Source organism: Vipera ursinii (assembly GCF_947247035.1).
Source record: "Vipera ursinii genome assembly, chromosome: 1".
Classification (NCBI taxonomy): domain Eukaryota; kingdom Metazoa; phylum Chordata; class Lepidosauria; order Squamata; family Viperidae; genus Vipera; species Vipera ursinii.
This window is the reverse complement of record NC_139512.1, coordinates 214,308,408-214,336,324: the sequence shown is the minus strand read 5'-3', so window position 1 is coordinate 214,336,324 and position 27,917 is coordinate 214,308,408. Positions and strand designations below refer to the sequence as shown.

Here is a 27,917-nt window from a genome sequence, read left to right as displayed (position 1 = left end):
ATCGATTGCCGGAGCCTATTGCGATTGCCGGAACCTTAATTAAGTGGCTGCAGTAACAGCCCGGAGAATTAAGGAAGAGGACTTCCAAGTGCGCAGGCGCTGTAAAGTCGAGAGCGAGAGCCTTGACGGATTGTCCTCCCGGTTAGCGGAGAGGGTGCAAGCATGGCGGCGTTTTCAGGTACGTGGCTCCTACCAAGTCGTCTAGGATGGAGGTAGAGGAAGGCGCAACGGCAGAAAACTTTGATTCTGGATACTGTAGGAGTGCGCTTTTGATGAAGAGACTTTTGTGTCGGGACTTTACGTAAAGCCGAGTTTCATCTCGGATCCGTTTCGTCCAAAGCTCCAGCTTTAGAAAGAGGCTTTCAAAGGGGGAGCTAGTTCCTTTTTAAAGGCTGATGTATGTCTCCGCTCACTGGCCATTGGATCCAGGCTGTTATAGAATTCGCTTTCCAAATCCTATGGCTAATTTGCACATCGGAAGACTCATTTTAATATAATGTAACTGACACTGGAGAATCTAGGAATGCCTGATGTACTGCCTACGTTATGTTTTATAGTGCCATGTTGAGATTATAATGACAAGCACCCATCCTCGTTTAGAAAGAGTGTTTCTGAGCATTGGGAAAGTGTTTTCTCCTTGTTAAAAATTAGGACGTATATTCAAATGAGTCTTCACATTTAGACTTTTTGTGTGTGCTATAGGGATAGAGTTTGTTCAAAGTATATCCTGTTCGTTCTGTGAAAGTGGAAATATAATTTCTGTATGCAATAAAATAAGAGAACCCAATTTTCAGAAGGAATAGAAATAGAGCTGGAATAGAAATAGAAATAAAGCTGGAAGGGACCTTGGAGGTCTTCTAGTCAAGCAGGAGAACCTATAATTTCAGATAAGTGACTGTCCACTCTCTCTCATGATTTCTGAAGGCAAGCTGTTCCACTGATTGATTGTTCCCACTGTTAGGAAGTTTCTCCTTAATCTCATGTTGCTTCTCTCCTTGATTAGTTTCCATCCATTGTTTGTCTTGCCTTGCCTTCTGGTCCTTTGGAAAATAATTTGACCTTCTATTTAGATTTTAGTGCTTCATACAGTACTCTAGCATGCATATAATTCTGCAACATTAAAATTTGTAACAATTTTTTTTGGAAACTTGTTTTTCTTCCTCCAAATGTAGTAACACCAGCTTGTTAATCCTATTGCTTCTATGGTTGCAGAAATGGGTGTTATGCCAGAAATAGCTCAAGCTGTAGAAGAAATGGACTGGCTGTAAGTCTGATTATATCCTTTTATCCCCAGTTTTCCTAGTGGGATGGAAAGGAATTTTCACTGATACTGATGCAACAGACTGATTCTAGAAATCTTACTTCAGCTCAGTGCATGATACTTAAGGCAGTGGTTTACCATTTATTTAGGAGAAAAGCATGGCTGTACTCAAAATACATTATGCAAAAAAAAATTAAGCTTGTAAACAATTTAGATTTTACAGTCTAGTAAATTTTAACCTATCCAAAGGGAATGGTTGATCACTTGCTACTGTTGTCTCATTCAGATAAACTTGTCTTGTACAAATCTCCTGTGTATGACCTTTCCCCTCTTTTCACAGACCAGAGAGATTGGTTAAATAAGCTGTGTCTTCCTGCTTTTCTCTTCAGCAGGGCAGTTCTGTAAAAAGTGTTAACTGCAAATTAGCAGGATCAGTTCTGTGACCTTAACTAGTTGATTAGAACCCTTGGCCTTCTTTCCCCTGCTGCCGGAAAACCAAACCTTAATAAGTTTCACACTAAAGGCTTTAGTTGTCAGGCACACCATTGGGGCGAGATGGGTGACAAAGTAATTCAATAAATAAGTAAAATAAATATGCATTGGCTGGAAAATGAATTTATTATCACTGTCGTATTAGCAAATTTTTTCTTTAAATGTGGCTATATTTTACAAACAATTGAAAATATAACCTAAAGATTTTTGGATTTTGGTTTTTCAATAAAGTGTGAGAGATTCATTATGGTTTTACATTAGTCTGCCTACAGATATCCAAGCGGAGTCCATTCCATTGATTTTAGGAGGAGGCGATGTACTTATGGTATTTATTACACAAGTCTGTCTTATAGAATAATGTTGTATGATGTAGTGGTTTATTCATTCTGCTTTGTGTCAGTTCAAATTTTATATTGTATCTTGGTATACTGTGGTAATATTGTTTACCTATGTAGGGAAAATTACAATTTAGAGATGAAAGGATAAATTGAATATGCAGGTAACACAATGAAATTGAGTAAGTTAATATACTTTTAAATTTTTCAATAATTCTGCATCATCTGCTTCTCTTCAAAATGAATCAGAATAGAGCTGGAAGGGACCTTGGAGGTCTTCTAATCCAGCCCCCTACTCAAGCAGGAGTCCCTATATCATTTCAGACAAGTGGTTATCCAGTCTCTTCTTAAAAACCTTGAGTGATGAAGCACCCACAATGTCTGAAGACAAGCTGTTCCACTGGTTAATTGTCCTCACTGTTAGGAAGTTTCTCCTTAATTCTAGGTTGCTTCTCTCCTTGATTAGTTTCCATCCATTGTTTCTTGTCTTGCCTTCTGGTGCTTTGGAAAATAAATTGACCCCTTCCTCCTTGTGGCAGCCTCTCAAATACTAGAACACTGCTATCATATCCCCCTAGTCCTTCTTTTCTCTAAACTGGTCATTCCCAAATCCTGCAAATGTTCTTCATATGTTTTAGTCTCCAGGCCTTTGATCATCTTAGTTGCTCTTCTCTGAATTTTTTCCAAAGTCTCAACATCTTTTTTGTAATATGGTGACCAAAATTGGTTGCAGTATTCCAGTTGTGGTCTTATTAGGGTTTTATAAAGCGCTACTAATACTTTGCATGATTTTGATTCTATGCCTCTGTTTATACAATCCTGGATTATATTAGCTTTTTTGGCGGCGGCTGCACACTGCTGGCTCATATTCAATTGATCATCCATTAGGACTCCAAGGTCCCTCTCACAGTTACTGTTTTTGAGCCAAGTCTCGCCTAATCTGTACTTATACCTTAGATTTTTTCTGCCTAAATATAAAACTGCTTTTCTCCACATTAAAATTCATTTTGTTGGACAGGGCCCATTGTTCAAGTCTGTCAAAATCTTTTTGGATCCTGAGCTTGTCTTCTGGGGTGTTAGCTATTCCTGCCAGTTTAGAGTCATCTGCAAATATGATGAGTTCCCTTTCTATTCCCTCATCTAAGTTGTTTATGAAGATATTGAAGAGTACTGGGCCTAAGACGGAGCCTTGTGGTACCCCACTGGTTACTTCCCTCCATGTAGAGGTAGTACCATTAAGGACTACTCATTGAGTATGGTTTGTCAATCAGTTACAAATCCATCTGGTGGTAATGTCTAGCTTATCAAGAAGTAGGTTATTATGGTCTACTTTGTCAAATACCTTGCTGAAGTCTAAATATACTATGTCCACAACATTTTGCTGGTCTACTAATTTAGTTATTTGGTCAAAGAATGAAATAAGACTGATTTGGCATGATCTGTTTTTAACAAACCCGTGCTTGGCTACTAGTTGTAACTTTATTTGTTTCTAGATATTTTTTTCAGTATCTTCCCAGGTATTGATGCCATTCTGATTGGTCTGTAGTTTCCTGGGTCTGTTTTTTTTTTCTTTTTCTTTTTTTGAAGATGAGAACCACATCAGCTCTTTTCTAATTCACTGGTAGTTCCCCAGTGCTCCAAGATTTGAGCTTCCGCAGTGCTTCATCTAAGACTAGCTACATGCTAGACTCTACAATATATATTTCCTAAATGACTTTTTAAAAGAAAATATGTAGCTAATTTTGTTTTGGAATTATTACAAATGATAGTATAAAATAGTAATCAACAGCTAATATACCAATGTTCTGAGATTTTACAGTTTTTATACTGTTTAATAACACAAAACTATTTTATCTTGCATTACCAAAAAATAATTCATATCTTCATGTTTTATTAATTTTTCTACACAGGCTGCAGAAACTGGAAGTGGAAAAACTGGTGTAAGTGAATTTAGTATTTTGCAAAATAATGTGCAATTATATACTCATAATATATGCAGTTCTGTGGAAATATTAAGTATTAATAAGTAATAGTATATTTATCCAACAGCGGTACTGTGAATTAGTTTAGTCTAAAGGTAAAGGAATGCCCATGTTATGATCTGGGTGACGTTAAGAGACTTAAATCACGGATACCTTGTCAGTAAATATTTCATCCATAGATGTGGCTTAATGTGTTATATAAATGTTATGATGAGATGTATCAACATTGCTGAGTTATTAATTTTAAAAAGAAACACTGCTCTTATTTCTCTTTAGCCAAATTTACTCTGTAATCCAGGCTTTGAATAACATTGTTAGTGAACTAGATAACTTTATATTTCAGGCATTCAGCATCCCAGTTATTCAAATCGTTTATGAAACACTAAAAGATCAACAGGAAGGAAAAAAGGGTAAAACTACTATTAAAACTGGTGGAGGAGGTAAGATTTTTCTCCAGAGTGTGCTAAAATGTATATATTCTATGTATCTGGAACCTAATGTAAATTGAAATTTGTCCATATAGCTTATTTATAGTTACAGATCTCTGTCCATAGATAACATGCATAAGAATAATTCAACTTTTGTCTAATAAAAAGCAGCTGTTGTATACTCAGCTTGGGCTAAAAGGAAGTGTGACATTAGTGTCATACTTGATTTATGGTATCGTGGAAGAATGTTGTGATACCAATCATTTTGTAAGCTGAAGGTTTAGGGTTTTATTTTTACCTGTCTGATAGCTTTTAGAAATGACTGTACGTTGGTTACTTCCTAGTTATTCTGCACTTTTTTAATCAATTTATATGGCCACCCACAGTGTATTATTATTTATACAATCTAATAGTACAGTGAAATATAAAATGTCACTTTTTGCAGCTTTCTTTTTTTAAAAAAAAAGCTTTTAAAATAGAAATATATTTCAGTGTATTACATCTGATTTCTGATATAAAATGTATTGTATCACATCTCAGTATATAAAGTATGTACGGTAGGTATATATATATAATGGTACAAAATAATTACAAAACATATTAAAAATAAAATTGGAAAAGTTATGCAAATGTAAGAACCTGAACATAGATGGTCACAAATTTTATGAACGTTTCTTTCAATTTTTATGTCTAAAATAGATGTGTGGTTCTTTATATATCTTTATCTGTATATCAAATTGTTTACCTGTCTAGAGCAGTGGTTTGCAGACCCCTGGGGGGAGAGGTGCAATTGAGTTGTCACAAGGGGTCCACAAAGGCTTGAAGAAATGTTATGATTTAAATCTTGAATTAAGTCTTGGAGTTCTCTGGCCACAAAAGGTTTTTCAAGAGGGTCCAGGGTGAAGAAAAGGTTGAGAACTGCTGGTCTAGAGTAATATCATTTTCTACTTTTAAATGTGGGGTCTTACCACTCTACAGATGAAAATATGTCTTTTTTTTTGCCTTCTTTTTTTCTCATGAGTGCTCAACAAATGGCAAATGAATCCCTATGACAGAGGAAATGCATTTGGTAAGCCTTCTATAATTTTTTTTCTATAAGATCATGCAATAACCTGGTAGCCATATGTACGTGAAATCCTGTGCTTGGATGGGAGATCTTCCAGGAAGCTGAGTTTCATAGATAAAGATCAGAGTATAAATAGAGCCAGCAGGGGTTTTTTCCCCCCTGTTAATATCACTGGACAAAATTGAGTATTATTATTTTAATCTGAATTGAAATTGGGGAAACTGTAATAGTTTAATACAGCTTTGCCCAGCCTGATTTGCAAACCCTTTGCAGTTACATATCACCACCTCATCTCTAGCCATTGGCTTTAATGTCCGAGACTAATGAGATTTTTTTTTATCCACAACCATGAGAAATACTGGCTTAATTTCACAGTTTCTCCTGTGTTTTTAGTGTTGCTCAAAAATCGTGATTTTATAACTTGGGGTGGCATTGCAAAAATAACTTGTTAATAGTTCTTTGTATCTTGTAACTCCTTTTGCTTTTTTAGCTATTGGAGCTGATGGTCTCTGCTGCCAAAGCAGGGAAATAAAAGAATGGCATGGATGTCGATCAACTAAGGGTGTAACTAAAGGTACTAAACAACAGAGGTTACGCTTATGTGTGAAAAATCCAGAATACTTGAGCTAAAATATTCAGGTTTTTCTCTTTTTTTGAGACCATGGTTAAAGATTTAGACAAAATAGCAATTCACACGATGACCAGTATTGTCTGTTAGGTCAGTATAACTCTGAGAATGACTTCACTATTTTGGAGGCCATAAAAATTATTTACTACTATATTTTTTTATTCAGGTCAAATGTATCACTTGATTTGATTATCATGTATTGAAGATGAAATCAGTTATGTGTATTCTTTATTGTCACATTCAAAGTGACAATAAAGTTATTATATTTTATTCTTAATTGTTTTAGGAAAATATTATTACGAAGTATCCTGTCGTGACCAGGGTTTGTGCAGAGTTGGATGGTCCTCTTTGCAAGCTTCATTAGATTTGGGTGAGTAGTTTCATAACAATCAAGATTAAGTACTGACCCTTAATGATGACTGTGGATTGTTAAGCCGCACATTTTAAAGAAAGTTCATAATAAAGATTGTTAGAATGTTCTAACTTGAAAAACTAGCTGTGTGTGGGGTGGAATACTATTTTCAGCAAATGTGATATGCAACTATTTTTATTATTTTCTTTGTTTATAATGGTCTCCATCAACCATTGAGATAGACCCTGCAGTTGAATCACTCAACTGAGAATTTTGTTTGTGCCAGCACTTCATGACAAGACTTTGGCCTTAAAAATGATAAATTGTATTAGCACAATGGTTTACGTTTCATATTCATACCTCTTCAAATGGTTAACAGTCTGTGACTGGACTGATCATGATGTCACCAAAATATGTATCTTCTTTTCAAAATAATAACAACAACAACAACAATAATATCGCTGTACCAGGAGATGCCCGAGTCGAAGAAAAAGAACTGAAAAAAATTACAAAATACCATGACCTGGCCATCGAAACTGCACGATTATGGATGGAACATGTAACAGTGATCCCCATTGTCATCGGGGCAGTGGGAACTATGTCCAAAAACTTTGCAAAATACATCAAGAAATTGTAAGGTAAAGGTAAAGGTTCCCCCGCACATGCGTGCTAGTCGTTTCCAACTCTAGGGGCCGGTGCTCATCTCCGTTTCAAAGCCGAAGAGCCAGCGCTTGTCCAAGGACGTCTCCGTGGTCATGTGGCCGGCATGACTAGACGCCAAAGGCGCACGGAACACTGTTACCTTCCCACCATAGTGGTCCCTATTTTTCTGCTTGCATTTTTACGTGCTTTCGAATTGCTAGGTTGGCAGAAGCTGGGACAAATAACTGCCGACCTTTTGATCGACAAGCTCAGCGTCCTAACCCACTGAGCCACTGCGTCCCTCAAGAAATTGTAGCTTCCTGCAATAACTCCAGGAAAGCTACAAAAAACTGTGCTACTCAGAACATCTTACATTTTAAGGAGATACCTGGTTGATGCCTAGGATGCTGGCAGAAACCCATGTCAACCATTAGTGCCAGTCAATTTGAGTGTTCAGTTGACTGAGTTTCATGTTTTATGAATAAAAGTTTAATAATAATAATAATGTTGGAAGGTATCTTGGAGGTCTTCTAGTCCAACCCTCTGCTCAGGCAGGAAACCTTATACCATTTCAGACAAATGGCTGTCCAGTCTCTTCTTAAAAACTTCCAGCGTTGGAGCATTCACCACTTCTGGAGGCAGGTTGTTCCACTGGTTAATTGTTCTAACTGTCAGGAAGTTTCTCTTTGGTTCAACATGTCGATATCCATCCATGTGACGGGGAGTACAGAACATCAGTGGAAAAGGAGGACTGTAGTGTTTCTGTAGTGAGGCAACATATTTACATATCCGATATTTGTTTCAGTGCAGAGTTAACGAGCAGTATACTGAATGAAAATCTATGCCATTCCTGTCTCAAAAGTTTAAGAAACTAAAATACATGATTTGTTCCTATACCCAGTGAAGGATCTTGCTCTTTTTACAGAATGAAGGTCCAAGTGGGAGTATATAATGGAGAAAGGTGGCATTTTTATTGAATTTCTCCTTCTCTTATAGCCTCGCATAAATTCTCATATTCTTCCTGAATCCTCCAGTTAGTGTTTTGGGGGCATACAAAGTCAAGAGAGAAGAAAAAAAATTCCAAAATCACTACCCTCTTCTCTTCTTCCATATTTTAATCAAAAAGTGTATGGTTTTAATTGTGATTTCTTAATTATTCTTTAGGCACTGATAAATTTGGCTTTGGCTATGGTGGAACCGGAAAGAAATCTCATAACAAGCAGTTTGATAGTTATGGGGAGGTATGTTTTGTTTCCTATTTTTAAGCAAAATGCTATAGGAATGAGAGCAATTCTGAGGAAGTAAGTTCAGTTTATAGGTCAGCTGCAGAGGTCTCATAAAGTAAGGGGTGTGGAAGTGAGGATTTGTTTAAAGGGTTTTTTTAAATTTTTATTATTATTATTATTATTATTATTATTATTATTATTATTATTATTATTATTATTATTTAAAAAATGGCCAAATTAAATATTTCTTTGCCATCAGGAAAAGTTTAGGTTTAATATTGTGTTTTCCAGAGGTCTACGCTTGCATTTATTTGTAAGAGTCACATTTTTTTTTATGATTAATGGTGATCTGAGGTTCAGCATTTTATTGGGAGAGAATCATGATATTACGGCCAATGAAAATATTTGAAGTGGGCATAAACTTAGAATTCCTTGATAAATAAAAAAATATTGTCAGGATTAGATTTAGAGGATGTTACTTGTTGTAATGGCCGATGGGAATATCCTGAGTGACGGAAGAAAGGAGAACTGCAATCAGGTCAAAGTGTCAACTAATAGATATCTTAGCCCACAGAACGGAGGGGAGCAGAGAAAATATCTCAGAAAAAAAACCTCACTGGTTCCCTGGATGATGGACAAGGAAGGAGAGAAGCGCTTTCAATAGATTCTGTTAGGATAACCTTACAATAAATGTTGTGCTGGCATTCAGGTTTCTTGTTTCTTATCTGGACTACCTCAAAGGGCAGACATGTATCCTCTTGTAAGTTTCTTCCATCTAGCACCCAGCTCTGAACAGACAGAAATGATTTTGTCTGTAAAATGTTCCTTGAGCTCCCCTTCAGGTCATCTTTAATTTTCATCTTTTGCCTTCTATAACACGACAAGTTCCAAGGATATAACGAGTTCCTTTACTTTTTACAGGAATTCACCATGCATGACACAATAGGTTGTTATATTGATGCCGATAAAGGTCAAATCTCATTTTCAAAAAATGGTAAGCGATCTATGTTGTTTTTTCCACTATGTAATTAATTGTATTGTTGAAATAAATATTTCAACACAGTCTTTTTCTTCCAGGAAAGGATCTTGGACTTGCGTTTGAAATTCCACAGAATCTAAAAAACCAGGCACTCTTTCCAGCTTGTGTCCTAAAGGTAATCTTTTTCCTCCTTCAGTTAAGAGCTATGCTAATCAGATTTAAAAACACATCCCTCTTTTATGATTTTTGAAACTTCTGTGTCTTACATGGGAAGATGAGAACAAGCAAGTGTTGTAATTTTACTTCTTTGCCTAGTTAACAGCAAAACCAAGAAAATAATCAGCTTTATCATAAGGGAACACTAATAGCGTTTTTTGAAGGATAGTAATAACATTTTTTTAAAGAATTTGTGTTTTTTTCAAATGGCAAGATCTCATCCTGTATCACAGTTCAGTTCAAAAATCAGTCATGCAAAGAAGGCCCTCTGCTAGCAGATGTGCTAATTAAGATAAAAACAGAATTTAACATTTCTGCAAGGAGGAAGTCAAATGTCAAGTTGTTTGGGTAACAGCGGTTTAGAAAAATGTCTTCCTTGCTCTGAAAATGATTTTTGGAGGCAGGTTTTAGTGAACCAGCAGCAATCTATGAAAATGTTTTGAGTATTTATTCTTCCCCATTTTGCTAATCTTACACTTTTTTCCCCTCTTACACATCCTTCTCAGAATGCTGAATTAAAATTCAACTTTGGTGAAGAGGAGTTTAAGTTTCCACTCAAAGATGGCTTCACTGCTATTGACAAAGCTCCGGAGGGTAATGCTGTGAAGTCCCAGCACACAGGTATGTTAGAGGCCTCATCAAATTTAACAATTAGCAATTTCTGTAAGCTACCTGGAGGTACTGTGAGTGAGTTGGACAGCCATAAAAATGTTCTTAATAGGTAGGGGGGGGGGGAGGAGGGAGGGGGAAGGGGGGATTTTTAAAGGAAAATTGTATCTTAAAACTTTTCAATAAAAAAATGTTCTTAATAAATAAATAAATCAGTGTGAAAGGCATTTTATGTAACATAGAGTTAAGAACATGAAAGTTCTTAGTTAAAATAAGTCATAGTTATAACAGATCCATTGAAATCAAATGAACTCAGATGGCCAATGAGTAATTTAAGTCCCATTTATTTCTATGAATCTTATTTTTCATGCTGCTTTATGTGAATCCAGAGTACTGTCTTTTAGACCTTCCTACCTTATAAGTAAATATATTTAAAATTATTTTTGGCTATGATTTCAAAACCAACATGTCTGTCCTGTCCCATTTCAGGAAGTGCACAAGTAGCGCAGACCAAAAATGTACCAAACGCTCCCAAAGCTTTGATCGTCGAGCCATCCAGAGAGTTAGCAGAGCAAACTCTGAACAATGTGAAACAATTCAAAAAATACGTTGAAAATCCTAAATTAAGGTAAGGTCAAAAGACCGAATTGAGAAGGGAGAATGAATGAATGGAGAGTTGCCTACTTCCCTATAAATTCATTATATTTTTATTTTGTTCTGGAGAGAATGACTGAATAGCACAATATGTTTATCTGCTGCTCTGCCTCTCCTAGGGAACTCCTGATTATTGGTGGTGTTGCTGCAAGAGAGCAGCTTTCCATATTGGAGCAAGGGGTAAGTGAAGATGGTACTTCGTTCATCTTGTGTAATTTTCTTTTTTAAATATACAGGTTTATTAATTTGTTCATGTCAGATGAAAAGCTTTTTTTGTTTTAAATTATAATGACTCTAACCCCCCCCCAAAAATGCAAATACAATCCCTCCCCCCCCCCCCCAGTAACACGGATGGGTGAAGCCTACAATATGAATTTATAATAATTTTAACACTGAGGTAGAATTTTTGTTCCCCTTCAATAATTTACATGTCTATGGATGCAAATCACAATTAAAAAGAAAAAAATATTATAAAGCAGTATGTACAGTCAATGCTGTCTAGGTATTGCTATTACTTACCTAGTTTTAAGCATCTCTTTAAAAAAAATTAAAGAGAGCTTCTTTAAAGGAAGGCATAATGATCATGTGGCTGCTTCCATTTTATTTTACAGGTGGACATAGTTGTTGGAACTCCAGGAAGACTGGACGATCTTGTTTCGACTGGAAAATTGACTTTATCTCAAGTTAGGTTCCTAGTGCTTGATGAGGCGGTGAGTATCAAGCATTTTTTTAAAGCAGTCTATTAACACAAACGTGCACATTAGTGCTTTGGTGATCATTCCTTTGATTCTGTAGCATGTGTGACCCATTGACAAAGACATACATTGCATGGCCAGACAATTTGCTTTGATCTGAAGCTAAAAGAGGCATGCAAGAGCTGCTCAAATCCTGGCTAGGTTTTGCAGTTGGAAGTGATCAGCATATGCCTTTTCAGAAAGGTGTCTCAGAAGAGTGGTTGCATTGCAGCTTGAAGTACATTTTATTTATTTATTTATTTATTTGATTTTTATTATTATTATTCAGCATTATTATTATAAATCACAAGGCGGCAGACATACATAATATCTTTTTTCTTTCTATGTTCCCCACAATAACAACCCTGTGAAGTGGGTTGGTTTGAGAGAGGGTGACTGATCCAAATTAACCCAGCTGGCTTTCATGTCTAAGAAGGGACTAGAACTCACAATCTCCTGGTGCCTTTAACCACTAAATCAAACTGGCTCTCTTATTACTTATTACATATAAGGAACGGTTGCTGGAATTGGGTATGTCTAGTTTAATGAAGAGAAGGACAAGGGGTGACATGATAGCAGTCTTACAATATCTCAGGGGTTGCCACAAAGGGGGGGGGTGTCTATTACCCAAAGCATCTGAAGGGTGGACAAGAGACAAAGGATGGAAATTAAACCAGAAGAGAAGCAACCTAGAATTAAGGAGAAATTTCCTGACAGTTAGAACAATTAATCAGTGGAACAACTTACCTCCAGAAGTGGTGAATGTTCCAACACTGGAAGTTTTTAAGAAGAGACTGGACAGCCATTTCCCTGAAATGGTATAGGGTTTCCTGCCTGAGCAGGGGGTTGGACTAGATCTCCAAGATCCCCTCCAACTCTGTTGTTGTTGTTGTTGTTATATTTTTCTGTACTTCCCAAATTCATCCTGAAATTATTTTATTAAAAAAATTATATGGCTGCCCAAGTCACCCGTAGATGACCGTGTGTCTTACCACATTAAAAATCACAACATAAAAACCTTTTTTAAAAAAAAAAAAACAAAAACCACCTGACCCCATGACAGCAGTAACTCAATCAAATTAACCACTTCATCTGCTCCATCTCTCTCTGGGGTCCCCAGGCCTGCTGACGTGACATGAATGTGGGATAAACAAGACTATAACTATAACTGTTCGCACAGTGGCTGCCATCTGTCTTCTTGTTTTTATCTGTCTTATTTCCTCACGGCATGTCCTAATTTGTTAACTGGATTTGATGGACTCATCTGACTAATAGTCACGCATCTTAACTTTAGAATCTAGGCAATCTAATGAAACTGTTAACATCTCTGTCCCCCACACAGGATGGCCTCCTTAGTCAAGGTTATTCAGATTTCATCAACCGCATTCATTCTCAGATTCCTCAGGTAACTTCTGATGGAAAGAGGCTGCAGGTATGAAGTTTGCTTACTATTTCTGTGTCAACATTTTCCAAAATTTGCTAATACTATAATCTAGCAAATGTTGATCTGTTATCTATCTCTATTTAGGGGAAAGTAAATTTTATACAGTGAGCTTTAGCAAATCATGGGCATATACACTTTATTCTGTATCATTTGGCTGGGATAGTTGCGTTATAAAATAACCTGAAAAAAATAACAAAACCCTCTGCCTGTTATATCTCCTGAAGCAGTGTTTCCAACTACTTCTATCGGTTTTTGTTTTTTGCAAGTGAAAATGGCACCAGGGAGAATTGGCCAGGCTAGTAAAATAAAGAGGCTAGCTGCTTTTTTGTTTTTGTTTTATGTGTACACGTCTATACCATAGAAGACTTCAAACTATATGTGTGACAAATTGTACATATTCAGTAAGCATAGTTTTCTACTTAACCATGTTTTTATAGGCATTTTGGTAGAGCAAAATATAGGGCTCAGTGCTCTAGAGCAGGGGTCTTCAAACGTGGCCCTTTTATGACTTGTGGACTTCAACTCCCAGAATTCCTCAGCCTGGCTGAGGAATTCTGGGAGTTGAAGTCCACAAGTCATAAAAGGGCCACGTTTGAAGACCCCTGCTGAGGAATTCTGGGAGTTGAAGTCCACAAGTCATAAAAGGGCCAGGTTTGAAGACCCCTGCTGAGGAATTCTGGGAGTTGAAGTCCACAAGTCATAAAAGGGCCAGGTTTGAAGACCCCTGCTGAGGAATTCTGGGAGTTGAAGTCCACAAGTCATAAAAGGGCCACGTTTGAAGACCCCTGCTCTAAAGCAATACTGTTGCAATTAAAGACAGCAGTCCTAATAAGAGGAGGGAGGAAAGGCTGATGGGACAGATATTTCAGAACCGTGCCAGTTTCCCAAAACAAAAGGGCAGAGGGCAGCTCTGCCATTTTCCTTCTTCATAGATGTGGACAAAGGCCCTGGCCCCGGAGATTTTTGAAAGAAAATAAATGAGGGTTGAATCTGGTAAAGCCAACAGTTCCCTCTGATGTGCGCCTTCATGGGATTTTATGGAGAAAAAAATCTAGTAGAAATTTAATTACAGGTTCAGATCAAATATTCCCTTCTCCCCTTCGGCTAGAAAAACAGTGCCATCTCCCCACCTTGATTTCTCATAAATAACTGCCCAAGAGGCGTAGGGCGGTTCAGCAAGTTGTACCACATCACAGATTTTAATACTGGGATCTGGCTGTGCTTTCATTCATCATTGCCAGTTATAAAAGGCTCAATAATTGATAGGAAGCTTAACAACGTGCGCCCTATACGGACATCCTCGTTCTAAAACTCCAGCCTTAACCTGAAACCATTTGTGTTTTAAGGTCATTGTGTGTTCTGCAACTCTGCATTCATTTGATGTAAAGAAGCTATCTGAGAAGATTATGCACTTCCCTACTTGGGTAGATTTGAAAGGCGAGGATTCTGTCCCAGAGACCGTGCACCATGTTGTGGTTCCTGTGAACCCCAAAACTGACAAACAATGGGAGAGGCTTGGCAAAAATCACATCAGAGTAAGTGTAAACCAAAGTATTTGGTTTTCAGTTTGCTGAAAATTAAAGGCAAGCAGACATGCCTAACTAAGTCAAAGTGGAATGTTGTAAAGTTAGGTGGACACTTGCTTTCAAATCTCAAATGGGGTGGAGGTTTTAAAGACTGGTCTAATTTATCATAGTTGGCTAAAAAGTGAAAGCAGGGCAGTCTGTATGTGATAATGTGTAAAAAGAGGTACAATATACTACAGCAGACATGTCAAACACAAGGCCCGGGGGCCGGATCCGGCCCGCGAAGTGGTTTCATGTGGCCCGCGAAGCCATCCTGGAAACAGTGAGGGAACGGCCCCCACTGCCTTGGCCGAGGCCCAGAGACCCTCCTCCTGCCAGAGACCCTCAGATCTGTCCCGCTTCTGCCCAGGCCCCCATAGGCACCCTTGATGCGAACAATGTAGAGCTGGCCACGCCCCCCCCAGTAGGCCATACGCACTCTAGCCTCGCCCACCCAGTAGGCCACGCCCACCCTGGCCATACCCACCCGGCCCCTTGAGGGCAACCGCAATGCTGATGCAGCCCTCAATGAAATTGAGTTTGACACCCCTGTACTACAGGCTCACTTGATCTAATTCATGAAAACTAGGCAGAAGCTTATCTACACTTAGATGATTGCAGGACTGAACTGAGAATGAAGCCAAACAATGTTATTTGAATGTGTATTTAAATAAATAATTGGGTGGGAGAAATAATCATTCTGTTGCACTCTAGGAGGTGTTGCGATCTAGGAGGTTGGCATATTAATTTTTATTTTTATTTTGCTTGACATGAAATGATTCATTAGACTGAAAGCCTTAGGATAATTTTATATCCGTTGGTTGCAGTTGTATGCTGCATTTTCCCCAGAACTGTGCCCAGTAAAAATATTTGTTACATTTTAAGACAGTGTCATGATTTCAGAGATCTTGTGGGTCATCTTTGCTAGGACCTCCCTTTGGGCCACAGTTTTAACAATCACCATTTAACTTTGCAGACGGATGAGGTGCACGCAAAGGATAATACAAGACCTGGTACAAATTCTTCAGGTAATGACTGTGTTGATCAAGCTGCTGTGTATTAGTCATAGATATAATGATGAAAAGGTCTGTATGGACCAATTTATTATATTTTGCTTTGAAATTCAAACTCATGTTTTTTCCCTTGATCAGAAGAGGTTAAAAAAAATAGTTAAACCTTATCAATATTACAGGTACTCCTCGACTTTCAACAGTTCATTTAGTGACTGCTGAAAGTTACAACGGAATTGAAAAAAATGACTTCACACTTGCAACCTTGTAACATCTCCATGGTCAAGCAATCAAACTTCAGATGTTTGGCAACTGACTCATGTTTATGACGGTTGCAGTGTCCCGGGGTCATGTGATTTATTTATTTTTATTTCATTTTATTTTAATTCCATTATATCCCGCCCTTCTCCGAAGACTCAGGGCGGCTTACAAGCTTAGCAGTAGCCTTCATTCTATGTATATGCCTGCTTATTAGGGCTTTCACACACACCCCCAAGCGGCATTATTACAAAGTCAGCTTAATTGCCCCGAACAATCTGGGTCCTCATTTTACCTACCTCGGAAGGATGGAAGGCTGAGTCAACCTTGAGCCTGGTGGGATGCGAACCTGCACTAATTGCAGGCAGCTGGTGTTACTTAAGGAGGCATTAGCCTACTGCTCCACCAAGGCTTCATCTTCTTGTGACCTTCTGCTCCACCAAGGCTTCATCTTCTTGTGACCTTCTGGCAAGCAAAGTCAATGGGGAAGTCAGATTCACTTAACAACCGTGTTATTATCGACTGCAATGATTCACTTAACAACTGTCTCGCTTAGAAACATAAAGTTTGGGCTCAGTTGTGGTCGAGGACTACCTGTATTCCCAAACAATTGCGATAATACTTAATTAGTGTATTTTCAGAATAAGCGGCTGGGTTTTCTGTGTGTAATGTATCTGAACTATTGTGTAGGAATAATGTCCTTTTTTTTTTTTACAGAAATGTGGTCAGAGGCAATTAAGATTTTAAAAGGAGAATATGCTGTTCGTGCCATCAAGGAACACAAGATGGATCAAGCAATAGTCTTCTGCAGAACAAAGATAGATTGTGATAATATGGAGCAATACTTTATACAGCAGGGAGGAGGTAGTATTTCTGTCTCTTAATGCTTCCCTCCTTTCTTTTATGATGATGATTTATTTTTTTTGCAAAGGATAACTTTTTACAAAAGAGAGTTTCCTACTGGTAGGATTGTTCTTTTTTCACTACTTTAAAGAGTGGAATTGGCATCACATAGGCATTTCTGCTAAAAAAAAGAAATGTTTCCTGTCAGCAGTTCACAGGTCCCCTTTTGATTTTTTTTAATTTAGTTCGCTTGTCTATCCCACAAGTGAAACAATCTCCTCTTTTAACTTGTGTGCCAGTAAAGGAAATATCAGGGGTTAGAAAAATGTCTTCAAGGCCAATGACATGGGCATGCAACCTTGTTGGCTGTGGTGAAAGCAGAAATTGGTCATGTTCAAAGTAATTGTGTGTGCGCGCGCATGTGTGCATCTCACATATCCACATTTCTCATATAGCCTATTAGTTACTTAAATTTTGGTTTTCTCATCCCCAGTTCAAACATTTCAGGCTCCCCCATTTTTCTCAGTGTGAAACTGAATTTAAATTTAGTGATTTTAACTGCAAAAATGTGTTGATGGGCTTTGACACATTCTCTCTCTTTAAATGAGAAGTTGAGCAAGGAACTGAAAGAGTAAAAAGAGCTACATCATAAACTGATGTGCACTGGATCCACATCTGCAGGGAATTTCAATGTATTATACGCACAGAGATACACACACACACACACACACACATGTACACCCACTGATTGTGACAATAAAGAAGTATAATATATGGTGTTTCTAATATATTCTGTTTTAAAGGTCCAGATAAGAAGGGACATCAGTTCTCATGTGTGTGCCTGCATGGAGACAGAAAACCTCATGAGAGAAAGCAGAATTTGGAGCGCTTTAAGGTAATTATGGCTTTAATAACTCAAAGGCCTCCATATTGAGAGCCGAAAATTGGACATTTATTTCAATTTAATTGATGAATTGTTAATAATTGCATAACTTAAACAGCAGTAGCACTTAAACTTATATACTGCTTCCCAGTGCTTTTACCGCTTTAAACCACCCTCTCTAAGCGGCTTACAGAGTCAGTCTATTGCCCCCAACAGTCTGGGCCCTCATTTTACCGATCTCGGCAGGATGGAAGGCTGAGTCAACCTTGAACCTGTCAGGATCGAACTGCTGGCAGATGGCAGTCAGCAGAAGTAGCCTGCAGTCCTGCATTCTAACCACTGTGCCTATTCTCCTTGTCTGTTCATGAGACAGGGAGATGTCTCCAGACAGTCCTCCACAAATGATGAGGCACTTATTTTCTAAGCCCACTCAGAGAACGACCAGGAATCCCAGCAATGGATGAATAGGCAGGATAGCCCTTTTCATCAATTCACCAGTTCCTCATGCAAGCTCAGGAGTACAGTATGCGAGCCCACGTTATTCTGGAGGGTCCAGAACAACAATGGAGAGGGGGGATGTTGCATAGGGGATAAGCTTCTTGCCATTTCTACCCCACTCATTCTTGCATCATTCCTAAAATATAATACACACCTGCATCCAGGCCAGGATCTTTTTCTTTTGCGTGAAATAACCAAGCTCTACAGAGTCATCTGGACTGAAACCCACCACTCTTCATAGCCAGCATATTAAGAGAAGGGCATAACTTACCTACAGGAAGCCAAATTCTACTGAATTCTATACAACAAGCCTATAAAGCAGAAGAGTATCTAACAAAAAGGGATTAAGGTGTTGGTCTAGAAATCAGGAGACCTTCTAGTCCAACTTTAGCCACAAAAGCCGGTGGGGTGATACTGAGTCAGTCACTGTCTCTCAGCCCACCCCACCCCACAGGGCCCTTTTGTGGGGCAAGTAGTAGGGGAAAGGAGTATTAGGTATGTTCACCACTCTTGCGTTATTTATCAAAATAATAAGGGATAAAAAATCAAAGAAATAAATAAATTCTGCAGCTGATCTGAGCTTGTATCCAGCAGCACCTTCAGTCCTGCAGCACTCTGTTATTCCGATAGCCGGTTGTTCAGTGGTAGCCACTGCAGAAGAATGAGGATGACTTAGTCAATAGAAGCATTTAGATCAGGGGTCCCCAACCTTTTGGGCGCCAGGGACCAGTTCTGTGGAGAAAGGTTTTTCCACGGACTCGAGAGTGTGTGGTTTTGAGTGCTGCCTGCATCCCACAGGTGGGGCTTTGCTTGTTTGTGCGGACCGGTTGCTGGCATGCTGCGGCCTGGTACCGGACCACGGACTGGGGGTTGGGGACCCCTGATTTAGATTGTTAAGAATCCCAAGAAGTCTGGGAAAGAAGCATGTAGGAGTAGGAGGAATTAGTAAAAGAACAGTCTTTGCCAATGGCAATTCTGTTAAGTCAAAGGCATTTTATGGCAAGGTATCTTTGGATTCAAGGCTTCATAGCTTTATTGCGTTATAGTCGATATATTGCATTTAAATTTTAATGATTATGTAAAAATGAAATTTCATCTAAATTTGCTCTTCTTTTCTGTTTAGAAAGGGGAGGTCAGATTTTTGATCTGCACAGATGTAGCAGCCAGAGGAATCGATATCAGTGGTGTGCCATACGGTAAGAATTGTCAGTACTTTACCAACATCAAGAAAGTCTACTCTTAGTTGAAGGCATGAAGTTGTTGAATTGGCCGTTACAATAGAAATGCTGCTGCTGGATGCAATATTCAATTTGTGCAGCTTGCAAGTTGATACAGGTTTGTGTTTAATGTAACCCTAAATTCAGTTAATGCAAGGCTAGCAAGTCTGCATTTGAGAATGTGTGCAGATGCGACTAGGGTTTTAGACGCTACTAATCTTTTGTGTGCAAAATGGAGGAAAGGAAGACTGGCAGAGGAAAACAGCACAAGATTTTTTTAAAAAGAGGCTTGTTATTAAAGGAAAATTTTGATGTAATTTAATGACAAGAACGTGGTCATAGCAATATTAAAATAGAATGTTATTTATAATATTTGTTTTGTTTTATTTTGCTCTTTCTAACTACTCTGTGACTTTGTTAACCCATACATTTAAATAATAAGTACATTCTTTTAATCCTTTACTGAAATGCTTCAATAATATGCATATAAAACTTTATGATTAATACTTTCCATTACCTATTTCTGTCAAGAGTGAAACCAATTACCATAATTTTCCACAGAAATATCACGTTGAAGAGTTCAAATTCAAATAATGTGACCATTTTTTTTTTGGAATTTATTAACAGCACTAATTGAAACATGCCTATAAATACCCTTTCCTTTTTTAACAGTTATCAATGTCACACTTCCGGATGAAAAACAGAATTACGTTCATCGGATTGGCAGAGTGGGGCGAGCTGAGCGGTATGTTGGAAAATGTTATTATTCATCTTGTATCATTTTTGAGATGAGTAAATGAAGACTCTTGTTTGTTTGTTTGTTTGTTTTAGCATGGGCCTAGCAATTTCCCTGGTGGCAGCAGAGAAAGAAAAAGTAAGTTCTGCTTCCTTAAAACCCTAAGATACACGGCAGAATAAGATTTCCTTTTGCTGCGTATTCGTGACTGCTTCTATGCATATAACCATTCAGAATTTGAACTTAATTCAGCGTTATGACAATTAGCTTTCTGTAAATTCATAGTCAAGGCCATGGTTTTCCCAGTTGCAATGTATGGCAGTGAAAGTTGGACTGTAAAAAAGGCTGAGCGCCAAAGAATTGAGGCCTTTGAACTGTGGTGCTGGAGAAGACTCCTGCGAGTCCCTTGGACTGCAAGGTGATCAAACCAGTCAGTCCTAGAGGTGATCAACCCTGACTGCTCTTTAGATGGTCAGATCCTGAAGCTGAAACTCAAATACTTTGGCCACCTAATGAGAAGGAAGGACTCACTGGAGAAGAGCCTAATGCTGGGAAAGATTGAGGGCAAGAGAAGAGGACGACAGAGAATGAGGTGGCTGGATGGAGTCACTGAAGCAGTAGGAGTGAGCTTAGATGGACTCCACAAGGTGGTAGAAAACAGGAAGGCCTGGAGGAATGTTGTCCATAGGGTTGCGATGGGTCGGACACAACTTCACAGCTAACAACAACAACAAATCCAAAATGCCATTCTGCCCATTTTAATTCCCCTCCCACCAAAAAAAAAATAACTACAGGGAGTGCAGAATTATTAGGCAAATGAGTATTTTGACCACATCATCCTCTTTATGCATGTTGTCTTACTCCAAGCTGTATAGGCTCGAAAGCCTACTACCAATTAAGCATATTAGGTGATGTGCATCTCTGTAATGAGAAGGGGTGTGGTCTAATGACATCAACACCTTGTATCAGGTGTGCATAATTATTAGGCAACTTCCTTTCCTTTGGCAAAATGGGTCAAAAGAAGGACTTGACAGGCTCAGAAAAGTCAAAAATAGTGAGATATCTTGGAGAGGGATGCAGCACTCTTAAAATTGCAAAGCTTCTGAAGCGTGATCATCGAACAATCAAGCGTTTCATTCAAAATAGTCAACAGGGTCGCAAGAAGCGTGTGGAGAAACCAAGGCGCAAAATAACTGCCCATGAACTGAAAAAAGTCAAGCGTGCAGCTGCCAAGATGCCACTTGCCACCAGTTTGGCCATATTTCAGAGCTGCAACATCACTGGAGTGCCCAAAAGCACAAGGTGTGCAATACTCAGAGACATGGCCAAGGTAAGAAAGGCTGAAAGACGACCACCACTGAACAAGACACACAAGCTGAAACGTCAAGACTGGGCCAAGAAATATCTCAAGACTGATTTTTCTAAGGTTTTATGGACTGATGAAATGAGAGTGAGTCTTGATGGGCCAGATGGATGGGCCCGTGGCTGGATTGGTAAAGGGCAGAGAGCTCCAGTCCGACTCAGACGCCAGCAAGGTGGAGGTGGAGTACTGGTTTGGGCTGGTATCATCAAAGATGAGCTTGTGGGGCCTTTTCGGGTTGAGGATGGAGTCAAGCTCAACTCCCAGTCCTACTGCCAGTTTCTGGAAGACACCTTCTTCAAGCAGTGGTACAGGAAGAAGTCTGCATCCTTCAAGAAAAACATGATTTTCATGCAGGACAATGCTCCATCACACGCGTCCAAGTACTCCACAGCGTGGCTGGCAAGAAAGGGTATAAAAGAAGGAAATCTAATGACATGGCCTCCTTGTTCACCTGATCTGAACCCCATTGAGAACCTGTGGTCCATCATCAAATGTGAGATTTACAAGGAGGGAAAACAGTACACCTCTCTGAACAGTGTCTGGGAGGCTGTGGTTGCTGCTGCACGCAATGTTGATGGTGAACAGATCAAAACACTGACAGAATCCATGGATGGCAGGCTTTTGAGTGTCCTTGCAAAGAAAGGTGGCTATATTGGTCACTGATTTGTTTTTGTTATGTTTTTGAATGTCAGAAATGTATATTTGTGAATGTTGAGATGTTATATTGGTTTCACTGGTAAAAATAAATAATTGAAATGGGTATATATTTGTTTTTTGTTAAGTTGCCTAATAATTATGCACAGTAATAGTCACCTGCACACACAGATATCCCCCTAAAATAGCTATAACTAAAAACAAACTAAAAACTACTTCCAAAAATATTCAGCTTTGATATTAATGAGTTTTTTGGGTTCATTGAGAACATGGTTGTTGTTCAATAATAAAATTAATCCTCAAAAATACAACTTGCCTAATAATTCTGCACTCCCTGTATATTCCAGTATTTAGTGGTTGTTTTTTTTCTTCTTGTAACCTTCAGGCTTCTCTTCTAGGTTTGGTATCATTCATGCCCCAGTCGTGGGAAGAACTGTTACAATACTAGACTGAAGGATGAAGGTGGTTGCACTATTTGGTACAATGAGATGCAGGTAATTTTTTTTTACTGGTTCCATTAAAAGCTTTCCTACCTAAGTTTGCATTTCAAGAGCAGGCATGGTCCTTTTAGCTGCAGTTTTTCAAAATGTATCTAAAATAGTTGAGCCCCAATCCACTGGAAAGTTCTAATTAAAACCAGGGTTCTGGCATAAGGCTAGCCACATTTTTCATAGCTAAACTCTTTTTGCAATGTCTTGGCACCCAGAGTGTCAGATGCACAGTAGAATTCCCAAGGGTGGTAGGTAAGTAGGCAGAGATGTGAAACTTGAAGTTGTAACTCACGTTAAGATTACCCATGTTACTCATTACAGGCGAGGCCTTTTCTTTAAAGTACATTGCCTTTTCTACAATGTAGGAATGCACTTCACATTTAATACCATTTAATTCTAACGTTTTGGGTCATTTAATTGGTAATCTTTGATAACCTTAATTAGAAAGATTGCTTCTGTATACAAAAACCTTCTCGGTAGGGAAGTTGTGCTGACTGGAGATGGTGACTATGGGAAGAGCACAACAGATAGTCCTCAACTTACAACAGTTCATTTAGTGACTCTTCAAAGTTACAACCACCCTGAAAAAAGTGACTTATGACCTCTTTTAACCCCTATGACCGTTACAGCATCCCTTTGGTCACATGATCAAAATTCGGATACTTGGCAGCTGGTTCATATTTATGACATTTTGAGTGTCCTGGGATCGCATTAACTGTGTTATTAACAACTGCAGCAATTCATTTACCTGTGACTAGAAAGACTCACTAGCAACATAAATTTTGTGGCTCAATTGTGGTCATAAGCCAAGGACTACCTGTACATCTGGGGAAACATAGTTTCTGTGTTAACATAGCAAGGCCCTCTTTGCAAGGGTGAATAGACTAATGTGTTGCTTTATGGATTTAGGAAGAGGAATTGATGCATTAACCATTTCAGGAGATCTTTGAAATATGGGTATTCAGTTACTGTTATCTATTTTCAAGTTTACGGTAGAAAGCAGCAGTGTTTTTTTGGAAAATCTTGTTGGCTCAGAAATATAACTTTTGAGCCAGCAGCATTTTCATGACTATGCTAAGGTATGCTGAGTGGTGTTTACCAGTAACAAACCCTAACTTAAAACCAGGAGAAAAAGTCTTGATATTTGATTTCACTTGGATATAGAACACATACTAATATAATAATCGACAATTTTCTCATATACAATGGTCTCGTTACCTATTTTACAGATTGGGTTACTTTTCCCTTATAGACAGACAACTATGGTAGTCTGGCCTTTATTCCTTAAGCTAATCAAGCAAGTTTTCAAGATACAACTCTTAAAGAGAAATATGACATTGAGACATAAATGTGTTTATATATTGCTACGTTGTATTGGTATGTGTAGACCACAGCCATAAATCTGAGGATGCTAGATGATTTCAAATGATAATTCCCAGATAGTTGTTTAACCCTTAAGTTAATAAAATTAGACAACATACCTTTAAACAATTTGTTAGCTTTATGCTTCTGGTATGGTTTCAAATATACATGCCTAGTTCTTGCACTAAACTTGTTAGTATAATCAGTTAAGCAGGCAGACATCACCTATTCCAATTTATTTATTTTATTAAATTTATTGGCCATTCATATTGCCACAGGGTAACTAGATGACATTTGGTCTGAATGACCTAAAAATGGTTGAGGAGGGTTGAGAAATTTGGGGAATCAGGTTTGGAGGGCTTTGGAGAGACCAATCGCTTCTACATTTCTGCAGAAAATGATTTCTAAGCAGAAAAATCTTCCATTCACAGAAATACACAGAATTTATTTATTTATTTATTTATTTAAATTCCATTTATATCCCGCCCTTCTCCGAAGACTCAGGGCGGCTTACAAGCTTAGCAGTAGCCTTCATTCTATGTATATGCCTGCTTATTAGGGCTTTCACACACCCCCAAGCGGCATTATTACCAAGTCAGCTTAATTGCCCCCAACAATCTGGGTCCTCATTTTACCTACCTGGGAAGGATGGAAGGCTGAGTCAACCTTGAGACTGGTGGGATGTGAACCTGCACTAATTTCAGGCAGCTGGTGTTACTTAAGGAGGCATTAGCCCACTGCTCCACCAAGGCTGATGATATCTCTTTATCATTAATTTTCAGGAATACTAAAATAGATTTTGGTTTCTTGAGATAGTAACAAGTCTCACCAAACATAATGACAATTGATACAATTTAATTTTTATTTCAGGTTAAAATGTCATATTATTTTGCAAATTCAGTATTGAAATTCTGCTATCCTTCACTAGATGAATGCAACACAAGACAATTTGTTTGTGCTTAAGTACCATTTCTTATTTTTAGTGACTCCTAGAAGATTGGGAATACACTTTAGTTCTAAATCTTATTGATTCAGAAGTTTTATGTTTTTAATTTGTTTGAGAAGATTGTGTTTTCCTGAAATGCACACACCTGGACTTTGTCTTTCCTTGAAGACATCAGAACTGAAGAAGCTTCTTGGATGAGAAGTGAAACATTGTCAAGGAAAAGTTGCCTTTTGAAAAAGCATTTTAGGGACAAGCTAACCCTAAGATCTGCTTCTTCCTCATGCTGTTTGCTCCTGAGGCGTTACTGCCATCTCTCAAGTTTATTCATTAATTAATCTCAGTAACTGCTGGGATCAGTTTAGTGTGCTAAACAGTATCATGGTTTGTTTGCTGCTGATGCTTAGTGAGATGTGTAAACTTTGGCAGTGTGAATTATTCAACTAACCACATCTAAAAGCAAAGTATATTATTTAAATCCATCCATTGTATTGTCTGTCATGGAGAACTGGAGATCATTTTACAGCCTGATTTCTTTCATTTTATGGCATTCAGCTTTTAGGTGAAATAGAAGAGCATCTGAACTGCACCATTACTCAGGTCGAGCCAGATATTAAAGTCCCAGTAGATGATTTTGATGGCAAGGTCACCTATGGGAAAAGAAGAGCTGCTGGGGGTAAGTGGACAACCATTAAAAATCCAGCTGCATTTTGGAATGGAAAATTGATTTTTCTGGTGAATTATAATTTTATTATATCTGATAATTATATCTTATCTAAGTGACTTAACATGGCAAAATACTTTTCGGGAATTTCAATGTTGTTATTGTCCAACTTCAGTTCCCTGAAATTCCAAAAAAAAAAAAGAATTAGGATTCCTTTCAAAACCAGTTTAGGGTTCTTTTATTGGCTTCTTTTTATATAAGGAAATTCCTCCATGTAAAAATACTTCAAGACACTTAGAAAATGAAGTTTCTGCCTATTGCTTATTTTAACTTCCCGCTTAATGTGTAGAAGTGTAATTATCAAACAGATCTATTTTTTATAACCCAATCCTCAGCTGTTTTTTCTCTGACTTGGCATTCAGTGTGCATTTTCCATCTAAGAATTATATGTTAATATAAACACCTATTTTGAGTAAATGTTTTTAAATAATAAATTAATATGGAAACAGAATAGAAATGTAGGTATATAAGTATTTCTTAAAATATTATCATTTTAACTGTTAGACTCATGTTAGTTATATAGAGATATTATAATAGCTGTTATATTATCTAGTTGTCATTTCTTATATGAAGTATTTTGTAATTAAAATACTTGTAATTAAACTCTGTCTCCCTAGGACCAGGACACTGGAATTCTTTCCACAAACTGAAAAATAAAGGGGGGAGTCTATTTTGTAAACATAGAGGGAGATTTACTTTTTATACTAATATTTTAAAAGAATCTGTTTAGTTCTGGATGCAGTTTAATTATAGTCCAAATGAAAGCATATTCAGAATGGAATTTTATTTCAGAATTTCAAATTTTAAAAGTATTTTGACGCAGCGTGGGTATTTGTTATTTCAAAAGATTAGTATACATAAATCTAAGATAATTCTTTAGATCAAAGACACATTTTTTTTAATCCAGAAAAATAAATACCTTACCACTTTTATGTTCTTGCTTGTTCTCAAATACCCCCTTCTGGATCCCATAGGTATAGCAGTGAAATGTGAGGCAAGGTCAAAATTTGGTATCCTTTTATGCATACAGTAGTTGGAATAATTGGGGCAATATCTTTAGTGAGCTTATTAGAGGCTTAATCCTTCTTTTTTTTTTAACCACTTCTTTAAAATGGACAATTATGCTGCAATAATTCCGTGATTTGCTGCCGAATTTAAGAATGTTATTTTGGGCAAGGCTTAAAAATAGACCGGGATTCACACGCAGACCAGAAGAGGCTTACTTCATCTTTGACTAGTAATGTTTAATGGGGCAATTTTTTTTATTAGACATTTACATATCGAAGAATAATCAATATTTTTGAATGATTGTACCTACATAGAGAAAAAGGTTAACGCATTTTGGCTCTTTGCAGGTGGAACATACAAAGGCCATGTGGACATGCTGGCACCTACAGTGCAAGAGTTGGCTTCCCTTGAAAAAGAAGCCCAAACATCTTTCCTGCATCTTGGTTACCTTCCTAATCAGCTGTTTAGAACATTTTGAGTCTTGCCTCAGGTGTTTGGCCTGTATGAAGATGCTATGACTATGCTGCCTTTATGTCAGTCTTGCATGTTCACCAACCTTGGAAACCTTGGCGAATTAGCTAGTAGTATTGATCCAATAAAAGTGAGCTGCTCATAATCACCTTTGTGTTTTATATCTTTTTTTCCCCTGGATGTGTTAGAAGGATTATCTGGTCTAGTGATTCTTACTTAACACAGTATTTAAAACTTCAGAATTCGTTTTAGTCATCATCAAATTTGGGCTTTGATGGATGGGGGGCGGGAAAATTAAACATTAGCGCAGTGTTTCAGAGAGTTTTTAAAATGAGCTTGCTTCTAAAGTTCAGGGAGATTCAAATTCTCTACACAAAGTAACACATTATAAATACTAAATGTGTGTAGAAAAAAATTAAGGCACCAGTATTGAAAAAGCAAGCAATAGCTAATGTTGAGTTTGTAATCAAATTAATTGAGTAGATTCAGGGCTTTTTTTTTCTCATAGAACGGTCAGAACGGAGTTCCGGCACCTTTTTTGGATGGAACCTTGTAGGGTAGGCAAGGTGGGTTGTATGACGTGTGAGTTCCGGCACCTTTTTCTTTTACAAAAAAAGCACTGAGTAGATTAATAGCATTTCAATCTCTGGATACTTTTTTAACATGCTGTAATCTCACATGAGATCTCAAATGGAATAACTCCAACATACGAAGCGAAATTGAAGAACAGTGTAAAATAGCAAGAAATAAATTATGTGACAACTGATTATGTTGGCCTAAATTCTCAATCGTCCATTTTCCAATATAGAAAAAGTAGAAGACAACTCCTTACTCATTTCAAGC

At 37.9% G+C, this 27,917-nt stretch overlaps 1 protein-coding gene across 1 annotated transcript; it reads left to right on the top strand.

The window, feature by feature from the left end:
• The first annotated feature begins 83 nt into the window (after window positions 1-83).
• Window positions 84-27,219, top strand: DDX1 (DEAD-box helicase 1). Its single transcript, XM_083348579.1, has 26 exons — window positions 84-178; window positions 1,213-1,264; window positions 2,015-2,078; window positions 3,999-4,028; window positions 4,414-4,510; window positions 5,520-5,567; window positions 6,055-6,138; window positions 6,479-6,562; window positions 8,351-8,427; window positions 9,334-9,406; window positions 9,490-9,566; window positions 10,114-10,228; window positions 10,706-10,844; window positions 10,990-11,050; window positions 11,482-11,580; window positions 12,947-13,036; window positions 14,395-14,583; window positions 15,590-15,641; window positions 16,599-16,745; window positions 17,528-17,619; window positions 19,229-19,301; window positions 19,995-20,067; window positions 20,154-20,196; window positions 22,474-22,569; window positions 25,427-25,547; window positions 26,951-27,219. The coding sequence occupies exons 1-26, from the start codon at window positions 163-165 to the stop codon at window positions 27,079-27,081; spliced, it is 2,223 nt and encodes a 740-aa protein (XP_083204705.1). The 5' UTR covers window positions 84-162; the 3' UTR covers window positions 27,082-27,219.
• Window positions 27,220-27,917: the final 698 nt, after the last annotated feature.

Coding starts and splice junctions, on each gene's coding strand:
- DDX1 (XM_083348579.1), top strand. Junction 16,746..17,527: donor CTTTATACAGCAGGGAGGAG/GTAGTATTTCTG, acceptor TCTGTTTTAAAG/GTCCAGATAAGAAGGGACAT. Junction 22,570..25,426: donor TTTGGTACAATGAGATGCAG/GTAATTTTTTTT, acceptor TATGGCATTCAG/CTTTTAGGTGAAATAGAAGA.